Consider the following 16497-nt stretch of genomic DNA (forward strand, 5'->3'; position numbering starts at 1 on the left):
TTTTTTTTGTTTTAGGAGAACCCTACAATTGTTTTTAACTAGTTTTTATTATGAAACTTTTATTAGCTGGAACAGGGGAATCGGTATTCTTCAAAATTGGCGCAATTTCTGCACTTTGCACTAAAAAATTTAATACAAACAAATAAAAATTCGAAAATTGGGCTCAACTATTCTCTTGCAAATTTTAATAGCTTTCATTTAAAAAAATAATTAATCAAGTCGGTTGAGAAATGAAGGCTCCAGTGAATTATGAGCATTAAATTCCATTTATTGACCACTGTGCGCTGTTAAGAAAAAACCTTTTTCGATACTTTTTTTTGCGATGTTGCTTTGACCAGGGCTGGAACCCAGGTGCTGAGGAGTGAAAGCGCGCACTGCTTACCACTACACCACAGCGGCCGACACACAGAGTTGCCACCTGTTAAAAAAGCTTAATGAAATAAATACGCGGAAACGACTGAACGCGTGAAATTTGGCACAGGAATAGCTTATGACCTACGTTGGAAAATAGGCTACTTTTTTAAAAATTGCCACCTGTTCGAAGATAAAATTTTGCTCACAGATGGTTTATGACCTGGATTGAAAAGTAGGCTACTTCCTTAACCGGTTTCCCGAACAGAACGAAGTTTGGTACACTTACTATGGATTTCGCAAGGATGGTCTTAGACTGAAAGTAATTCAGATAACTCATGGCCCGTCCCATACAAATTGGAATTTTCATTCTACATACATATCTCTGGAAGTATTTGTGGGAGAGAACTGGAACTTGGTACAGAGATAAGTATGTGAAATGAATGTTGGCATTAATCGAATTATTTTTTAATCAATTAGCTAATTCGATTAAATTCAAGCTGATTACAGTTAATCACGATTAATTTTAATCTGATTAAACAGTTAACCGTAACCGCGTTTAAAAAGATTAATTTTTAATCATTAACTCTTAATTTTAGGTGATTAATTAATTTATGCTGGAATTTTCCTGTGCACACAAAGCAAGTTAATCCGGTATGGCTAAGTCGGGTTTTCTCGTCAATCTGAGCAATTTTGTGTGCATTTTCATTAAGATCTGCCAGCGATTAACGATTAAAAAAATTTAATCATTAATCGAACAGTTGATTACGACTAATTAATTTTAATCGTCAAACGCGATAAACATTTTAATCATTAATTTTTAATCGTTAATCAGAATAACATTTTGCCAACACTGTGTGAAATCATATTCATACTCACGGAGAAAAATTGACGTTTTTGGAAAAGAGGCGTAGCACCTCCCATACTGACTGAAAGTTTCATATTGGATACCTCTTCAAATGTTTGGGGTAAAGTACTCAAGCTTGGTATGTATATATGGATGTATTTATGTGAAACTAATACCATACTCATGGAGAAAAATTAGAGTTATTATAAAAGGTGGTGTGGCAACTCCCATGCAAATTGATTTTTCTGTGCTGCATATCTCTGGAGGTATTTATTGTAGAGGACTGGAACTTGGCACCGAGATGTGAATACAAAATTAATTCCATACCCATGGAGAAAAATTTGCGTTATTCGAAAAGGGGGCATGGTACCTCCCGTACAAATTTACTGTTTTATACTGCATATCTGTAGAGGTGTTCATGGTAGAGTACTGGTACTTGGTACTGGGATATGTAAAATCAATTCTAAATTCATGGAAGAAGATTNAACGATTAAAAAAATTTAATCATTAATCGAACAGTTGATTACGACTAATTAATTTTAATCGTCAAACGCGATAAACATTTTAATCATTAATTTTTAATCGTTAATCAGAATAACATTTTGCCAACACTGTGTGAAATCATATTCATACTCACGGAGAAAAATTGACGTTTTTGGAAAAGAGGCGTAGCACCTCCCATACTGACTGAAAGTTTCATATTGGATACCTCTTCAAATGTTTGGGGTAAAGTACTCAAGCTTGGTATGTATATATGGATGTATTTATGTGAAACTAATACCATACTCATGGAGAAAAATTAGAGTTATTATAAAAGGTGGTGTGGCAACTCCCATGCAAATTGATTTTTCTGTGCTGCATATCTCTGGAGGTATTTATTGTAGAGGACTGGAACTTGGCACCGAGATGTGAATACAAAATTAATTCCATACCCATGGAGAAAAATTTGCGTTATTCGAAAAGGGGGCATGGTACCTCCCGTACAAATTTACTGTTTTATACTGCATATCTGTAGAGGTGTTCATGGTAGAGTACTGGTACTTGGTACTGGGATATGTAAAATCAATTCTAAATTCATGGAAGAAGATTAGGGTTATAAGAAAAAGGGGTGTGGCACTTTCTGTACAAATTGACTTTTTCTTGCCACATATCCCTGGAAGTGTTTGTGGAAGAATACTGCAACTTGGTATGGAGTTGTGTTTACAAAATGTATCAATTGCTCATGGAAAAAATGTGAGTTAGTAAAAAACGAGGTATGTCGCCTCCCATAATAATAATAATAATAATAATAGATTGGCGCTTACACATACGTTAGTGTTTGGCCGAGCCTCTCCTCCGATTTGTGGCGTGCGCCTTGATGTTGTCACACAAAGCGGAGGGACCTACAGTTTTACGCCAACTCCGAACGGCAATTGTATTTTTATGAGAAGCTGTTTTTCATGGCAGAAATACACTCGAAGGGTTTGCCATTTCCTGCCGAGGGACGACCGCTGTTAAGAAAAACCCTTTTTCTCTATTTTTGTGATGCTGCTTTGACCAGGGCTTGAACCCAGGTGTTGATGAGTGAAAGCGCGCACTGCTTACCACTATACCACAGCGGCCGGCCATACATACTAAAAATTTCTTAATACATATCTCTGGAAGGATATAAAATCTCTGGAAGTATTTTAAATTTGTTATGGAGACTTATTTTATAAGTATATATTTATTTATTTATAATGTAAAGCTGTCATGATGCATACATACCTCTTGAGGCATTTGCTACAGTAATGAGGAGTGGTATTTTATCAAGGCCAGGTTACTAAATTTGAATTGGAAATATTAGAACCCGCCGTGGTACCTCCAAGACGGTTACACGTTCATGCGTTGTATCCCTTGGAACCATTTTAAGGTAATTTTAGAGGGATTGATATCTTTCGTATGCCTAGCGTACAGATGTTATAATTTCATAGTTTTAAACGGCCTAACCTTAACTCGTTTGAAAAATAACGAGCTATAACAAGGCACAGAAATAAAATATAACATCATTATATTATTTTTCATATTTGTATAAAAACGTGGGGTCAAACCCGCGGGTGTAAGCTAGTATATGTATACAACAAAGTTACTTACTTAATACCGAGCATAGGATTGTCCTATGTGAGCTGCCTTTTTTGTTGTGTTTGTCTCTACCCAAGGAAAACTTAAAACAATTTCTGAATAGAAAATTACGGAAAATTGATTTTCCATGGATTTTGTAGCGATTTTTTTTTTATTTCTCTAAATTGTACAAAACGCTAAACAATTATGTAGGTTAGGTTAGGTTAGGGTAACTGTATGATAGAATTTTGATTAAAAATATAAAATCAGCCCTATCATGAGTTTCCTTTTCCTCGAACCGGTTCACTTTTCGTTTCCGGGCGGATGAAAAATAATTTTTTTTTTCGAGCCAAACCCCCGATAAGGCTGATTGAAAATATTTGCCGCGTACATTTCTTTTGCAAATATGGTTCATACGTTGTATCCCTTGGAACCATTTTAAGGTAAACTTAGAGGGATTGATATCTTTCGTATGCCTAGCGCACAGATGTTATAATTTCATAGTTTTAAACGGCCTAACCTTAACTCGCTTGAAAAATAACGAGCTATAACAAGGCACAGAAATAAAATATAACATCATTATATTATTTTTCATATTTTTATAAAAACGTGGGGTCAAACCCGCGGGTGTAAGCTAGTATATGTGTACAACAAAGTTACTTACGTAATACCGAGCATAGGATTGTCCTATGTGAGCTGCCTTTTTTGTTGTGCTTGTCTCTACCCAAGGAAAACTTAAAACAATTTCTGAATAGAAAATTACGGAAAATTGATTTTCCATGGATTTTGTAAGCGATTTTTTTTTATTTCTTTAAATTGTACTAAACGCTAAACAATTATGTAGGTTAGGTTAGGTTAGGGTAACTGTATGATAGAATTTTGATTAAAAATATAAAATCAGCCCTGTCATGAGTTTCCTTTTCCTCGAACCGGTTCACTTTTCGTTTCCGGGCGGATGAAAAAGAATTTTTTTTTCGAGCCAAACCCCCGATAAGGCTGATTGAAAATATTTGCCGCGTACATTTCTTTTGCAAATATGGTTCGATTGCTTCGAAGATAGTTTGAATTCATCGGTGTTGTACTTTCAGTGTCCGTAGACCATTTGCCGATCAGAATCAGCCGTATCATGAGTTTAATTTTCCTCTTCCCGGTTCACTTTTCAATTTTCGTTTCCATGTTTTTACTATGGGTGGATGAAAAAGTTTGGAGTGATTTGTTTTTGGGCGAAACTCAGGATAAGGCTGAATATGAAACATTGGCTCACGCAACCGCAATTTACAAAGATTGGCGATTAGCAGTGCACTTCACAATCCTCAGCAACGCGCTCAAGTTAATAAACAGCTTTGAGTGAATGCGCAGCGAATGCATGCAGGACGACTTCAGGAGGAACTAGCTCCCTAACAACCGAAATCCCGATCTGCATTGCAACTTAAGAAGAAGTTCCGTGAATGTCCAGTTACTTTGAAATGCCGCACCATTGCCTTCTGACGACCAACAAACCATAATCAGAGCAGATAAATGTGCCACAGGAAGTTGGTTAAGGTATTGTACAAAAATTTTCCAACATAAAATAAATTTTGGGCGAGACGAAGTTCCCGGGTACGCTAGTAACATTCAATTATAGAAACGATTTGAACAGAATACTGCAAAAAATTGCGAACACAAAACATAAAGTTGAGCGTGTTGCTTCTTCAAAGGTTACGGTTTGGTTATTTGTACAATGATTTTGGATTGTTGCATCCAAACGCGTGACCCGAGTCTAAAAACTTTAACATACATGTGTATTTAAAGGATTGAAGTTTAATTTAAAACAAAGGTTCAAATTTCCGAGCACTGGTTTATTGATGAATTCGGTTTGAAGTACGCACATTTTTGTTAACACATTAGAAACGTTAGGTTCGGGTAATCCAAGTAACGCCTCATTGCAACACTATGTTGATATGATCCATGAGCAAAAAATCTCAGAGTTGTGAAAACCTTTAATATATTTGGTATGGATGCGTTTTTTACGTGGGCGCAACTCGTTCTCTCCCTATGTTAGAACATACCCAGTCGGAAAAGTAGTTATGCATTACATGCGTGTTAAATAATATAATGCTCTCGATTATATTACCGCTAACTATGTAATCAGCATTCTAATGTATTCAAAAAGTTCCAAAAATTTCATATTCATTTCATTTTCATTTGTTAAACAAGAACCATTAGTACAATAAGAATTTTCTTCTTTTTTAGCACAACAAAAATTCGCATTAATTGAAATTAATAACACATAAACTATTACAAAATTAACATAAATATATAAATATTAAATAAAATATAAAATATAAGGACTTAAACTAATGTTGATGGTCGTTCCAGTTAATTAGAGAAATGAGAATATATGATTTTTTTAAAGTTACTTTTGTTTAAGCTGCCTCTTGTTATGAGTGGAATAGAATTCCACGTTCTAATACCACTGATAAAATAGTCGATGTTATAAAGTTATAGTTGGGTACAATAACGTGATTTGAGCGCTCAGACGTTGGGAATATTAACTTCTCATAGAGGTAGAAGGGCGTCTTGGTAGAGATTAACCGGAACAGAAAAATACAGCTTCTTGCCTTTAATTAGTCCTGAATTTCACATCCTAACAGACTTGCCTTCCATTTCGATATGTGATCAAACTTTTTTAATCTGTACACATACCGAGTTACATGATTGAATACTACACTGATCTTATGAACCGATGCAGAGTCTAGCTTATTATAAACCAGCTCGGAGTAGGTAATAATAGGAACTATAAGTTGAATTACTAACTGCCGTCTTGTGCCTACTGGAGTAAATTCCGCAGTTTGACGTATGTAAGTTTCTTAGCGCACCATAAGCTTTGGAAACAACAGAATTTATATGATCCTTGCAACTTAAGCTCGAATTAGTAACAAATCCCAGGTTTGTTATTTTATTTACATATTCTATAGGTTTATTTCCTAGAACTATCTGGGGTATTGTTGTAATGTCAAGCTTCTTCTTGGCGATTGGCAAAAGGAAAGACTTTCCCGAGTTAAGGCAAAGACCATTTATCTTAGACCACTGCTCAATGGCAGATAGATCATGGTTAAGTTGACGAATTATTAAATCTTGATTTTCAAAATTATTTGAAAGATATAGCTGGATGTCATCCGCATAAGCATTCATTCTTGCAAACTGGCAAACACGAAAAATGTCATTGATAAACAAGCTAAATAAGAGAGGCCCTAGAATTGACCCTTGGGGAACTCCTGACGTAAGCTTTTCAGGTTTCGAGGTATTCGTACCAACCCTAACGCGTTGATGTCTGTCTGTAAGATAGTTCTTCAGAAGCTTTAATGAGTTTTCATCAAACCCATAATAGCATTTAAGCTTATGACATAATATTGAATAGTTTACCGAGTCAAACGCTTTTGAAAATTCCAGTAGACAAAGCAAAGTTAGCTGGTTCTTGTCAAACGGCAACCTAATATCGTCAAGAACTTTGAGCATGGCCGTTGAGCAACTATATTTTGCCCTAAATCCCGATTGAAAAGGAGAAATAAAATTATATTTATGAATATGCACGCTAATTTGCTCAGCTAATAATGACTCAAAGGCCTTAGAAATTGCTGGCAAAATGCTAATAGGCCGAAAATCACTAGGTTCACTAGCAGATAATTTCTTTGCGACCGGTCGCACACACGCAATTTTCCACACGTCTGGGTAACAAGAAGTTGTAATGCAATGGTTAATAACATGCGTAAGAGTACTAATGATATAAGGCAAGGCAATCTTAATAGGCAGGCCGTCCTCTCTAATTGCATTTGACTTAATATTCAGAACACATCTTATGATATCACATTCAGAGACTAGGACAAAATTAAACAAGGAACCTGCGAATTTAGCAGCGGTTAGAGGAACAAATTGATTTTGATGGACAACAGAAGGACATTTTATAAAAGTACTATTTAAGACATCAACGTGTAATTTACAGTCAGATACACTACGCGCACGTACACGAAGATTTTTAATATTACGCCACAGGACAAATGGTGGGAGGGAGGGGTCTAATTTCGAGGTAAAAAACTTTCGCTTTTCCATTCTGATTATATATGTAGCCTTATTTCTTGCGTTTTTAAATAATAACCAATTCCGTTCAGTGGGATTTCTTTTCCATGCCGTGTGCAATTTATTTCTGGCTTTTATGGCTGTTTGAACTTTTTCATTAAACCATGGATAAGACATCGACATATTTTTACTTTCACGGACAGGAACATACAAATTAAAAGCATTTAAAAGATGACCATTAAGGAAGCTTAGCTTGTCATTAACAGTAACAAGACGCCAACAATCACTCCAGTCTATACATGAGAGATGAGAAAACAGAGAGTCAGTATTCAATCGTTTATAGTCCCTAAACATAAAAGTATTACCGCTCCTAGGACGTTCGAAATCAATATCAACGGCACAAAATATAAGATCATGGTCAGAAATGAAGGATAACTGGTCAAAATTTAAAACTATAGTTGGGTCAGAAACAATGAAATAGTCAAGCAGGCTAGGGTTAGAGTTATTCTCAAACCGAGTAGGTACCGTCGTATTAACGAGAGAGAGACCAACTCCGGCTATAGCATCAGTAAGATTAGATGAATCACGAGAAAGCAGATTAATGTTGAAATCCCCACATATTATTATATTCATGTAATCTAAGACCGAAGACGACAGAGCTTCGAAAAAAGATGACAGACAATTAGACTTATGTGGGTTGTATACACAGGAAACTAAAACTTTTGCAGATGAGTTGAACAATTCAACAAAAAGGTATTCAACGCCACTTCCTTTAGATTTACATACAAGCCCAGCGTTTAAGTGGCTCTTGTAATATATAGCCACACCTCCACCCCTTTTCCCTAACCGGTCATTTCGGATTAGATTATAATTTCTCAAACTATAGCGCACGTCACTTACATCATTAAGAAACCAAGTTTCAGAAACACAAATCACATCAATGGATGAACATTAAAAAATATATCTAACAACATCAATTTTAACAGAGTTAAGGCTCCGTGTATTGAAATGCACAACGTTGAGTCCATCATAACGTCTACATAAAACATTTAACATCGCTAGACTACAAACATTTAAATTACTTTTAACAGCCATAAATTAGAACACATAACATACAGGCAACCAAACAAAAGCAAGTTAAAGAGATTAATAAAAAGAGAATTGAACTTTACGAAAACTAAAGAGACCATCAATATATAATAAATAAAGAATTTATAACACAACATGAAAATGAGTACACTAAAGCTAGAGATCAGAACAGGCATCGCGGAAACTCTGAAGTTCAGGCTGATTTTCAATTTTCTTCGCTGCAAGCTCTTTCCCCTTTCTTATATAAACAGCGCCCCGCAGAGTAAAAACAGATGTCAGCTTACCAGCGCGTCTCAGCTTAATCGCCTCTTGCAGAAGTTTTCTGTTGTTAACTGTGAGGCTTTCATAAATTGCAAATCGCCTCTCAAATCCGATGGCGCTAAGAGAAATTTGCTGCTTCGTACTCTTCCGGTAATCTCTGAATGCGCTTAAGGTGCGGTTTCGATCTATTAATGAGTGGAATTTCACTATGACCGCTCCACTTTCGCTTTGGTTTGAGCGCGACTTAGTCCGGAAAATGTCCCTTATTTGAGGCGCTAAAAAATCGCTCTTGAGATTTTCGCCTTCAATATGCGGCAAGCCAAAAATAACAGTGTCCGCGCTAAAACCAAGATTTCCCTTCTCTTGCTGACTCTCTAGTTGCTTGCCCAGCAAGCTCAGTTTATTTTCAAGAGAACGTACACTTATTTCCAGCGATGCAATTTGAGCGGCAGACTCTGCCGATTTGTTGTCAATAGCGCTATTTCTTCGTCTATCCGCTTTGTCAGCTTATTCTCGATGTCCGCCAGTCTGGATGAGAGACCATCAAATATCGATTACAGCTTTTCAGTTTGACTCTGCACTTTGTCTTCTAAGTCCCTTAGCGTTGAAAGTACCGTAGATAGAACGATGCTCTCATCTAACTTCGCGGTTTTGTTAGCCGCGTGAGGGGAGCCTTTACTTGAGCGGCGCTTAAGAGATACCGTGGAAGGGGGAGACATCACTCACCAGGTACAAAGGCAGGGAAGCAGCTTGCTACTTCAAGCGTTTTTCTGCACACAGCTTTTGAAGCAAACACACAATAACACAGGCAATAGCACGCGACAATACAATTCAGATGAATGCAGATTATTGCTTATAACGCAAAAAACACAAAAAATATAGTGTAAAAAGTGCAGAGCTTAAGAAAGCACGTCTGCTCACTGCGATGCTTCGCCTAGTCACATATTAAAACACATTCATTTCTCGATACTAGGTAATGCAAAATCAAATGCCCCGCTTTTCTTAAAACATCGCCCTGTGAAAAAAAATACATTTTCGAATGTGAAAAGGGTTGTTTTACTGATTATTCTTTCGATTACTACACATTACATTTTCCGCCTGGGTATGTATGCATATAACAGCTTCTTTCTATAGTCGAAAGTTTCTCTGAAATCTAAAGGATTGTTTTTAATAATTAACGAATAAAAGTTTTTCCATTTACTTACATTATCAAGTTCATCTCCAAAGGATTGGAAGCATCTTTCAATTGCCTTCTTACTGTAGCCTCATCAATTAATTCATTTGAATTTATATAAAACGCAACTGAGGTTGAAGGAAACATGTTTTTTCTTAATTTCTTATGACTTATGGTAATTTTCGCGACTTTTAAGTTCTTTCTTAAGTTCGCTTTGAAAATATTTTAGCTAGAGAAGAACAGCTCTTTCATTTAAATTCACAATAAATAGTCAACAAATACCACTTTCATTCACAATAGTACATCTATCGGGCGAGTGGAAACCATACCGAAATTTTTTTCTTCCAGCCACTCCTCAGATCTGAAGAATATCAAAAAACAGGAAACAGGTATTTTTTTATTTTGAAATCGATAAATATTTACCCGTGCCGCCAGGGCTTTGAAGTTTCCCATCTATTTTACATGGGGAAATACATTTTTACGTAAAATTGCTATAATTTCATTAAAAATAAATGTTTTTGGATCGAATAAGACTACCGAAGACTACCTTCAGAAGACTTCAAACAATAACAATATGATGCTTATTTAACTTAAAAATGTTACTAAGTGTGTTTTAATAACCGATATTCCTATCTGTTATATACCAAAATAAGTTAATTTATGTTTTCATAACTACATCACGCACGAAAAGCTCAATGGATGTGTTAATTTTTTTTTTTTTTTGCTTCTACTCGATCATTTCTGTGGGTAAGTGGTAAAATTTTTGAAAAACAGGGCCAGATATTTTAAAATTTAAATTATTTAAAGGCTAAATAAAATTGTTAAATTTCTTCATAAAAATTAAAAGCCGTTGAAGAGATTTAAAAACATTTTTGTACGGGGTTGCAACCTTTCTAAAAAATACAACAACGGTTAAAAAATTGAAGCTTACTTAATACCACAATATGGGTATCACATGAAAGGTGTACGCACAAGCTTTGGACTAACATGTTTTTAAATAGGGTTGCCACCCATCTGTTAATTAAGATGAGGTAATTATGTAAGTTAAGTGAAATAACGCAATATGCATTTTTGCACATTTGATAGCTTGGTATGGTAGCGACGATGTATCGCACTCTATCCAGAAATGTGTAGGGGTTAAAGCTTTATTCTAACATCTTTTGCTTGAAACTCATATTTTACTTAACCGCATGCAGAATGATTTAAACAAATTTTATTATAGAACATCTGTGAATTTAAGTATGTGTTTTCGAAAACCTTTGATGAGAGTGCATAAACCTTCCATTTGATACCCATATTGTGGTATTAAGTAACTTTAAATTTTTAATAACCGTTGTTGTATTTTATAGATCTCTTCGAACACTTTTAGTTTTGATAAAGAAATTAAATTATTTTATTAAGCCTTTAAATAATTTTAAATTTTCAAATATATGGCAACCTTTTTTAATTTTTTACCACATAATAATAATAATAATAATAGATTGGCGCTTACACATATGTTAGTGTTTGGCCGAGCTTCTCCTCCAATTTGTGGCGTGCGCCTTGATGTTTTCACACAACCACTAAAAAATCGAGTAGAATGCAAAAAAAAAATTAACTCATCCTTTGAGCTGCTCGTGCGTGATGCGGTTATGAAAACATAAAATAAGTAATTTTTAGCAAAAAAAAACCGACTTAAAAAAAATATATATATATCTATATATTTCATGATCCAATGATCGGATCAAAACCAATTTAGTATGGGACCACCTCTGAGACACTACCTTTCCGTTGCAAAAAGAATTATTGAAATCGGTTGACGTGGTGCAAAGTCATGCGGTAACATACATAAAAAAAAAAAAAAAAAANTTTTTTGGAAGTCGGTTAATAACTCATTTTGGTATATAACAGATAGGATTATCGGTTATTAAAACACATTTAGTAATACTTTTAAGTTAAATAAGCATCATATTGTTATTTTTTGAAGACTTCTGAAGGGATAAACAATTTTTTTTTTACGATTTTATAGCAATTCTACGAAAAAATATATTTTCCCCTTGTAAAATACATGGGAAAATTCAAAGTCTCGGCGGCACGGGTAAATATTACCACATTTCAAAGTAAAAAAATACGTGTCACCTTATTTTTGATATTCTTCAGTTCTGGGGGTGGCAGCAGGAAAAATCAAAAAAGTTTATTTTCCTATGTATTTTTGGGCCACCCTAATATACATATGTACATTAGACCGTTCATTATTTCAACTTTTTTTTATACATACTGTTTGCCGGGCGGAGAAAGATGTCTTTTGGTCCAAAAATAAGCTGTGTAAAATTTTATTCGAATACATGTAAGAAAGTCTAAGTTCGGGAGGAGCCGAACATTAAATACCCGGCGCAAGTATAAAATATATATTTTTTCCCCTTTCCAAACCCTGCCGCTAGATGGTAAGCCGGGTGTATCAATTTTGAGTAAATTAGCGTCCTTATATTTCGAAATATTGCAGTTTCAAGCATTTCTGAAATTTACCGTTATATAAACCGCGGCCTTAATTTCAGTCCGATTTCAATAATTTTCAACGTTTTACTTTTATGTGGCAAGCACAATAATATACCGAGTTTGGTACAAATTGGTAGAACGGTTACCGATATACATATATGTGATCATAAGTGGGCGGTGCAACGCCCATTTTCCAAAATTTTACCACAAGCGTATTTCTGGGTAAGGAATTGTTGCAAGCATCAATTTTGAATAAATTAGCTTTAATATTTACTGATTTATCGAAGATTTTGCATTTCTCTAAATTACCGCTATATGGGATGTGGGCGTGGTTATTGTTCGATTTTAAAAATTTTCGGCCATTTGGTATGCTGTACCAAGGCCAACAACTGGAAGAAATTGGTGCAGCGGTTACCAATATATACACATGTAACCATAAGTGGGTGTGGCTACGCCCATTTTCCAAAAATTTATAATATTTTTATTTTTCAATGAAAATTATTGTAAATATCAATTTTGAGTGAATTATCTNCACTAACCTACTTTGGATCAATAGAAACCTATATACCAAATTTCGTTGAGATATCTCCATTTTTGCTCGAGTTATCGTGTACACGGACGGACGGGCAGACAGTCACCGCTTAATCGATTTCTCTTTTCATTCTGATCATTTATGTATACATTTGTCTATATCTATCTCGATTCGTCTTGGCTGTTACAAACAACCGTTATGTGAACAAAATTAATGTACCTTTGTGCACAAGTGCGCTCGGGTTTAATGATAACTCTTAGTACTTACGCGTTGCATTTGCAAATCTAGAAAACCATATGCATTCAGGTAAACTAGTTTTTATTTTGGGGGAAAATATTTACAAATATAAGTTTCTCCCGCAGAAACTTCGAACTTTATCTAAAAGTCCACTGTTTTGCTATCTCCATTTATTCTATTTTATCAACTTTTTTGCCAGCCAAGGCATAACAATTCGAAACAGTTGTTACAAACTATTACAAAATAAAACAAAACTTTTGTCAGCTGTTTTTCTAATTGCGATGTATGCAACATGCCAATGGAATGATATTTTAATTGATTTTATGATCAAATTTGCTGTACAGTATCGATACGTTGCTTGAATCCAATACCATTTACTAAATTTGCTATAACTTTCCTATTTTCCAATCGATTTGCAAAAGATTTGGATCTATAGACTTTGAAATTAAATAAGCTTTTATATAGCATAAAAATAAGTACAAAAGTTTGCAGCTTTCCGGTGTAATTTTTATTCAGATTCTGTGAGTTATTTTACATAGAAAATTACAATAAAATACACGATTTTCAAGTATTTTGTTAAAAACTGTTTGCCCTGAATGCATATGATTTTCTAAATTTTCAAATGCAACGCGCAAGTACTTAGAGTTTTCATATTCGAATAAAATTTTTAACAGCTAATTTTTAGACCAAAATACATCTTTTCTCCCCGGCAAAACATTTTTTTTAACGAAGGGTCAAAAATGGGTTTACATTGTCGTCCAGTATTTCTAGAAAATCAGGCGCAAATTAAAAAAAATCTTTTTTGATTAAATTCGGTGTGCCCTGCTCCAACTTTTCTTAGTTCGGCGCCCACCTCCTACACAACTTTTTTTGGCTCCAAGTACTAAGTTTTATGAATTTTGGAGAAAATGAACAGGCACATTTATTTTATTTCTAAAGAAGTTCCTACTTCTTCATTTTAAAAATTACAAAACGAAAACATTTACAATACCTGCATACTAAATTATGTGCACGATATGTTTTTACACTGAAACTTTAAATTTTACCTACATTTTATACAACAAAAGCTGAGCTAAGGCAAGCAGGGCTCTTGCCATCGAAAACGGGTCTCGTCCAGAGAAGCGTCCATTTTTGGCTAAATGTTGATTGTGATTAATAGATTGGCGAGTCATTAATATCTACACCTAAGATTTCCACTTTATATTGCATATTATTTATTTTATGTACACATCAGAGTCTTTCCTTTCAGCTCTAAAATAAAAATTCCATAATTTTTTTAGGAGGTGGGTCTATAAAAGGAAAAATAGAAGCTGAGCTCGCAGTTCCTCGCAGCTGGAACTATTTGAGATATGACACGCATACTTAATGTAAACTGGTCCTAAATATAATTTAGCTCGTTTACTAGGTCCTTTTTAAATATTCCATTTTAAAGTAAGCACTCAAAAATTTTACACTCACAAAATTATGTAGAATTTCAAGGTAAACTGTTTTATACATTCCAAAAGTTTTATAAAAATTTAAAGCAATGTTTGACCATAGGTATATTCAAAAGCTATTCATGAATCAGATTGGATTTTTATATATGCGTACAAGTGGAAAAATTAATTCAAATTACTTGCGAAAGAATTAAAATTTTTTCTTACACATTGTTCTTACTTTAAAGCTCGTGTCATGATTGCCAATATACAATTTTATCCAAAATTATTTTTGGTTTGGATTAGCTGAATATTTTGCTATGCATCTGCGTAATTACTTTTTCAGAATTCGCTAATCCGTTTTTACTACTTTTGGCCACTGTAGTCCCTTAGTGCGCCGTAACGACGTCGCTTCGAACTCACCCTCGCTCTGTGGCAAATTGCGTTGAAAACGTAAATTAATGGGATTGTGTACACTGGTATATATGTACATATATGTTACCGGCCAAACCCGATCTTATCACAAACTAGTTTTTCCTAGACTAAACTAGATCCGCACTTTCCGCGCTTCAAAAAAATAACCCTCATCAGTTCAACTCCAGGTACGCAGTCCACAATATTGTTGCGCCCAACTTGTTTCCGTATTGGACGGATATATTAAATATAGGTAGATCTAGTTTAGTCTAGGAAAACCTCTTTTGTCCTAAGATCGGGTTTGGCCGGTAACATATATATGTATGTATATTTGTATGTATGTATATAAATGAATGTAAAACATACCTCTTTATCTATGTTACTGTCGGGACGCTTTTGTAATTGTGTTGTTAAGCCACGAATAAGTGAGTCAAAGTTATCATTATCCCACAGCAAATTTAAATTTTCAGGTCGTTCAAAATGATCACTTAATCGCATAGTTTGATTGAAATTTCGTCTTGAGGATATTAATCTGTTGGATAAAGAAGAGAAAACCGTTAATAGTTCCTCATAGATTTAGTACATAAACGCTAAACGTGAGCGCAAAGCATTGTGCTTGCATAGTCTTAATCAGAGTGTCCAGATTTGGTGATTGAGCGCCAATTCGGCGAGTTTTTAGGATATTTGCGCGTAAAAATTTAGGAAATCGCCTTTGGCGATTATTGGCGATTTTCCCCCTTGAATTCAATTTGTTTTGCGCTATCAGATAAATGCGTCGAAACACGCGATAAGTAGGTTATGGAGTTAGAGCTTAAATTATGATGTGGCAACACTTTTTATCGTTATCGATTTTGTTGTAGCATATCGAACATTTGCCAATATTAAACCACCATTTGTGACAACTCAGGCTGAATGTGAAATTGCAATTTCATTTGTGGAAATAGCTGATCCCGCCTTATTATAGCTTTTATTTTTATCGCCGAGCGCTTAAAAGCGGAGCAACGCGATTGTGTATTGCAGTGACGAAGCAAATTTCACTATTTCATTTCAATTTACAATATTGTCAACTAAAATTCAATGGTGTACATACCCTGCAGGGAAAGCTACTAGTTGTGAACTCGAATTCTACCGGTTTGCGTTTCAGCCGAACTAGTTCACGTTCTATCCTTTTTAATGTTAGCGACTGGTATTTTTAACATTGCGATGTCCTACGAGATGTCAATTGTCAGGCTAAGCATCAGCATCTACTAGTATAAATACTAGTAGCATCATACCAGTTGATGAGATAGTCTGCCAATTCATGCCCCGTGAAAAGCATAAGTGTGCCTTTTTGCTCGCGATGCTCCAGCAGTCACAATAGCCGACAGAGCAAAGCACTCGCGTGGTAAGCCTGAGGTCCCAGTTTCAAATCCTGGCGCAGAGAAAATTTTTTTATTTTCTATTTTTTATTTTATTTTTATTTTTTATAAATTTATTTTTTTGTTTATGCTGTTTATTGTAATTTTTAAATTTAATAAAAAAAATATTTTTGTTTAATTTCTTTGTTTTTATAGCACAAGCATTTCTT

At 34.8% G+C, this 16497-nt stretch overlaps 1 protein-coding gene across 1 annotated transcript in view; it reads right to left on the reverse strand.

Annotated features, from left to right (window-relative positions):
- The window catches only part of LOC108359212 (peroxidase-like), a 250596-nt gene that overhangs the window by 119570 nt on the left and 114529 nt on the right, over window positions 1-16497 (reverse strand). The window contains exon 4 of the mRNA XM_017610959.1: window positions 15297-15462. Coding sequence (XP_017466448.1) covers window positions 15297-15462 — 166 coding nt within the window. The remainder of the gene's footprint in view (window positions 1-15296; window positions 15463-16497) is intronic.

The sequence above is a fragment of the Rhagoletis zephyria genome, unplaced genomic scaffold, assembly GCF_001687245.7.
Source record: "Rhagoletis zephyria isolate East Lansing unplaced genomic scaffold, Rhagoletis_zephyria_1.1 Rzeph_scaffold_00355, whole genome shotgun sequence".
Classification (NCBI taxonomy): Eukaryota; Metazoa; Arthropoda; class Insecta; order Diptera; family Tephritidae; genus Rhagoletis; species Rhagoletis zephyria.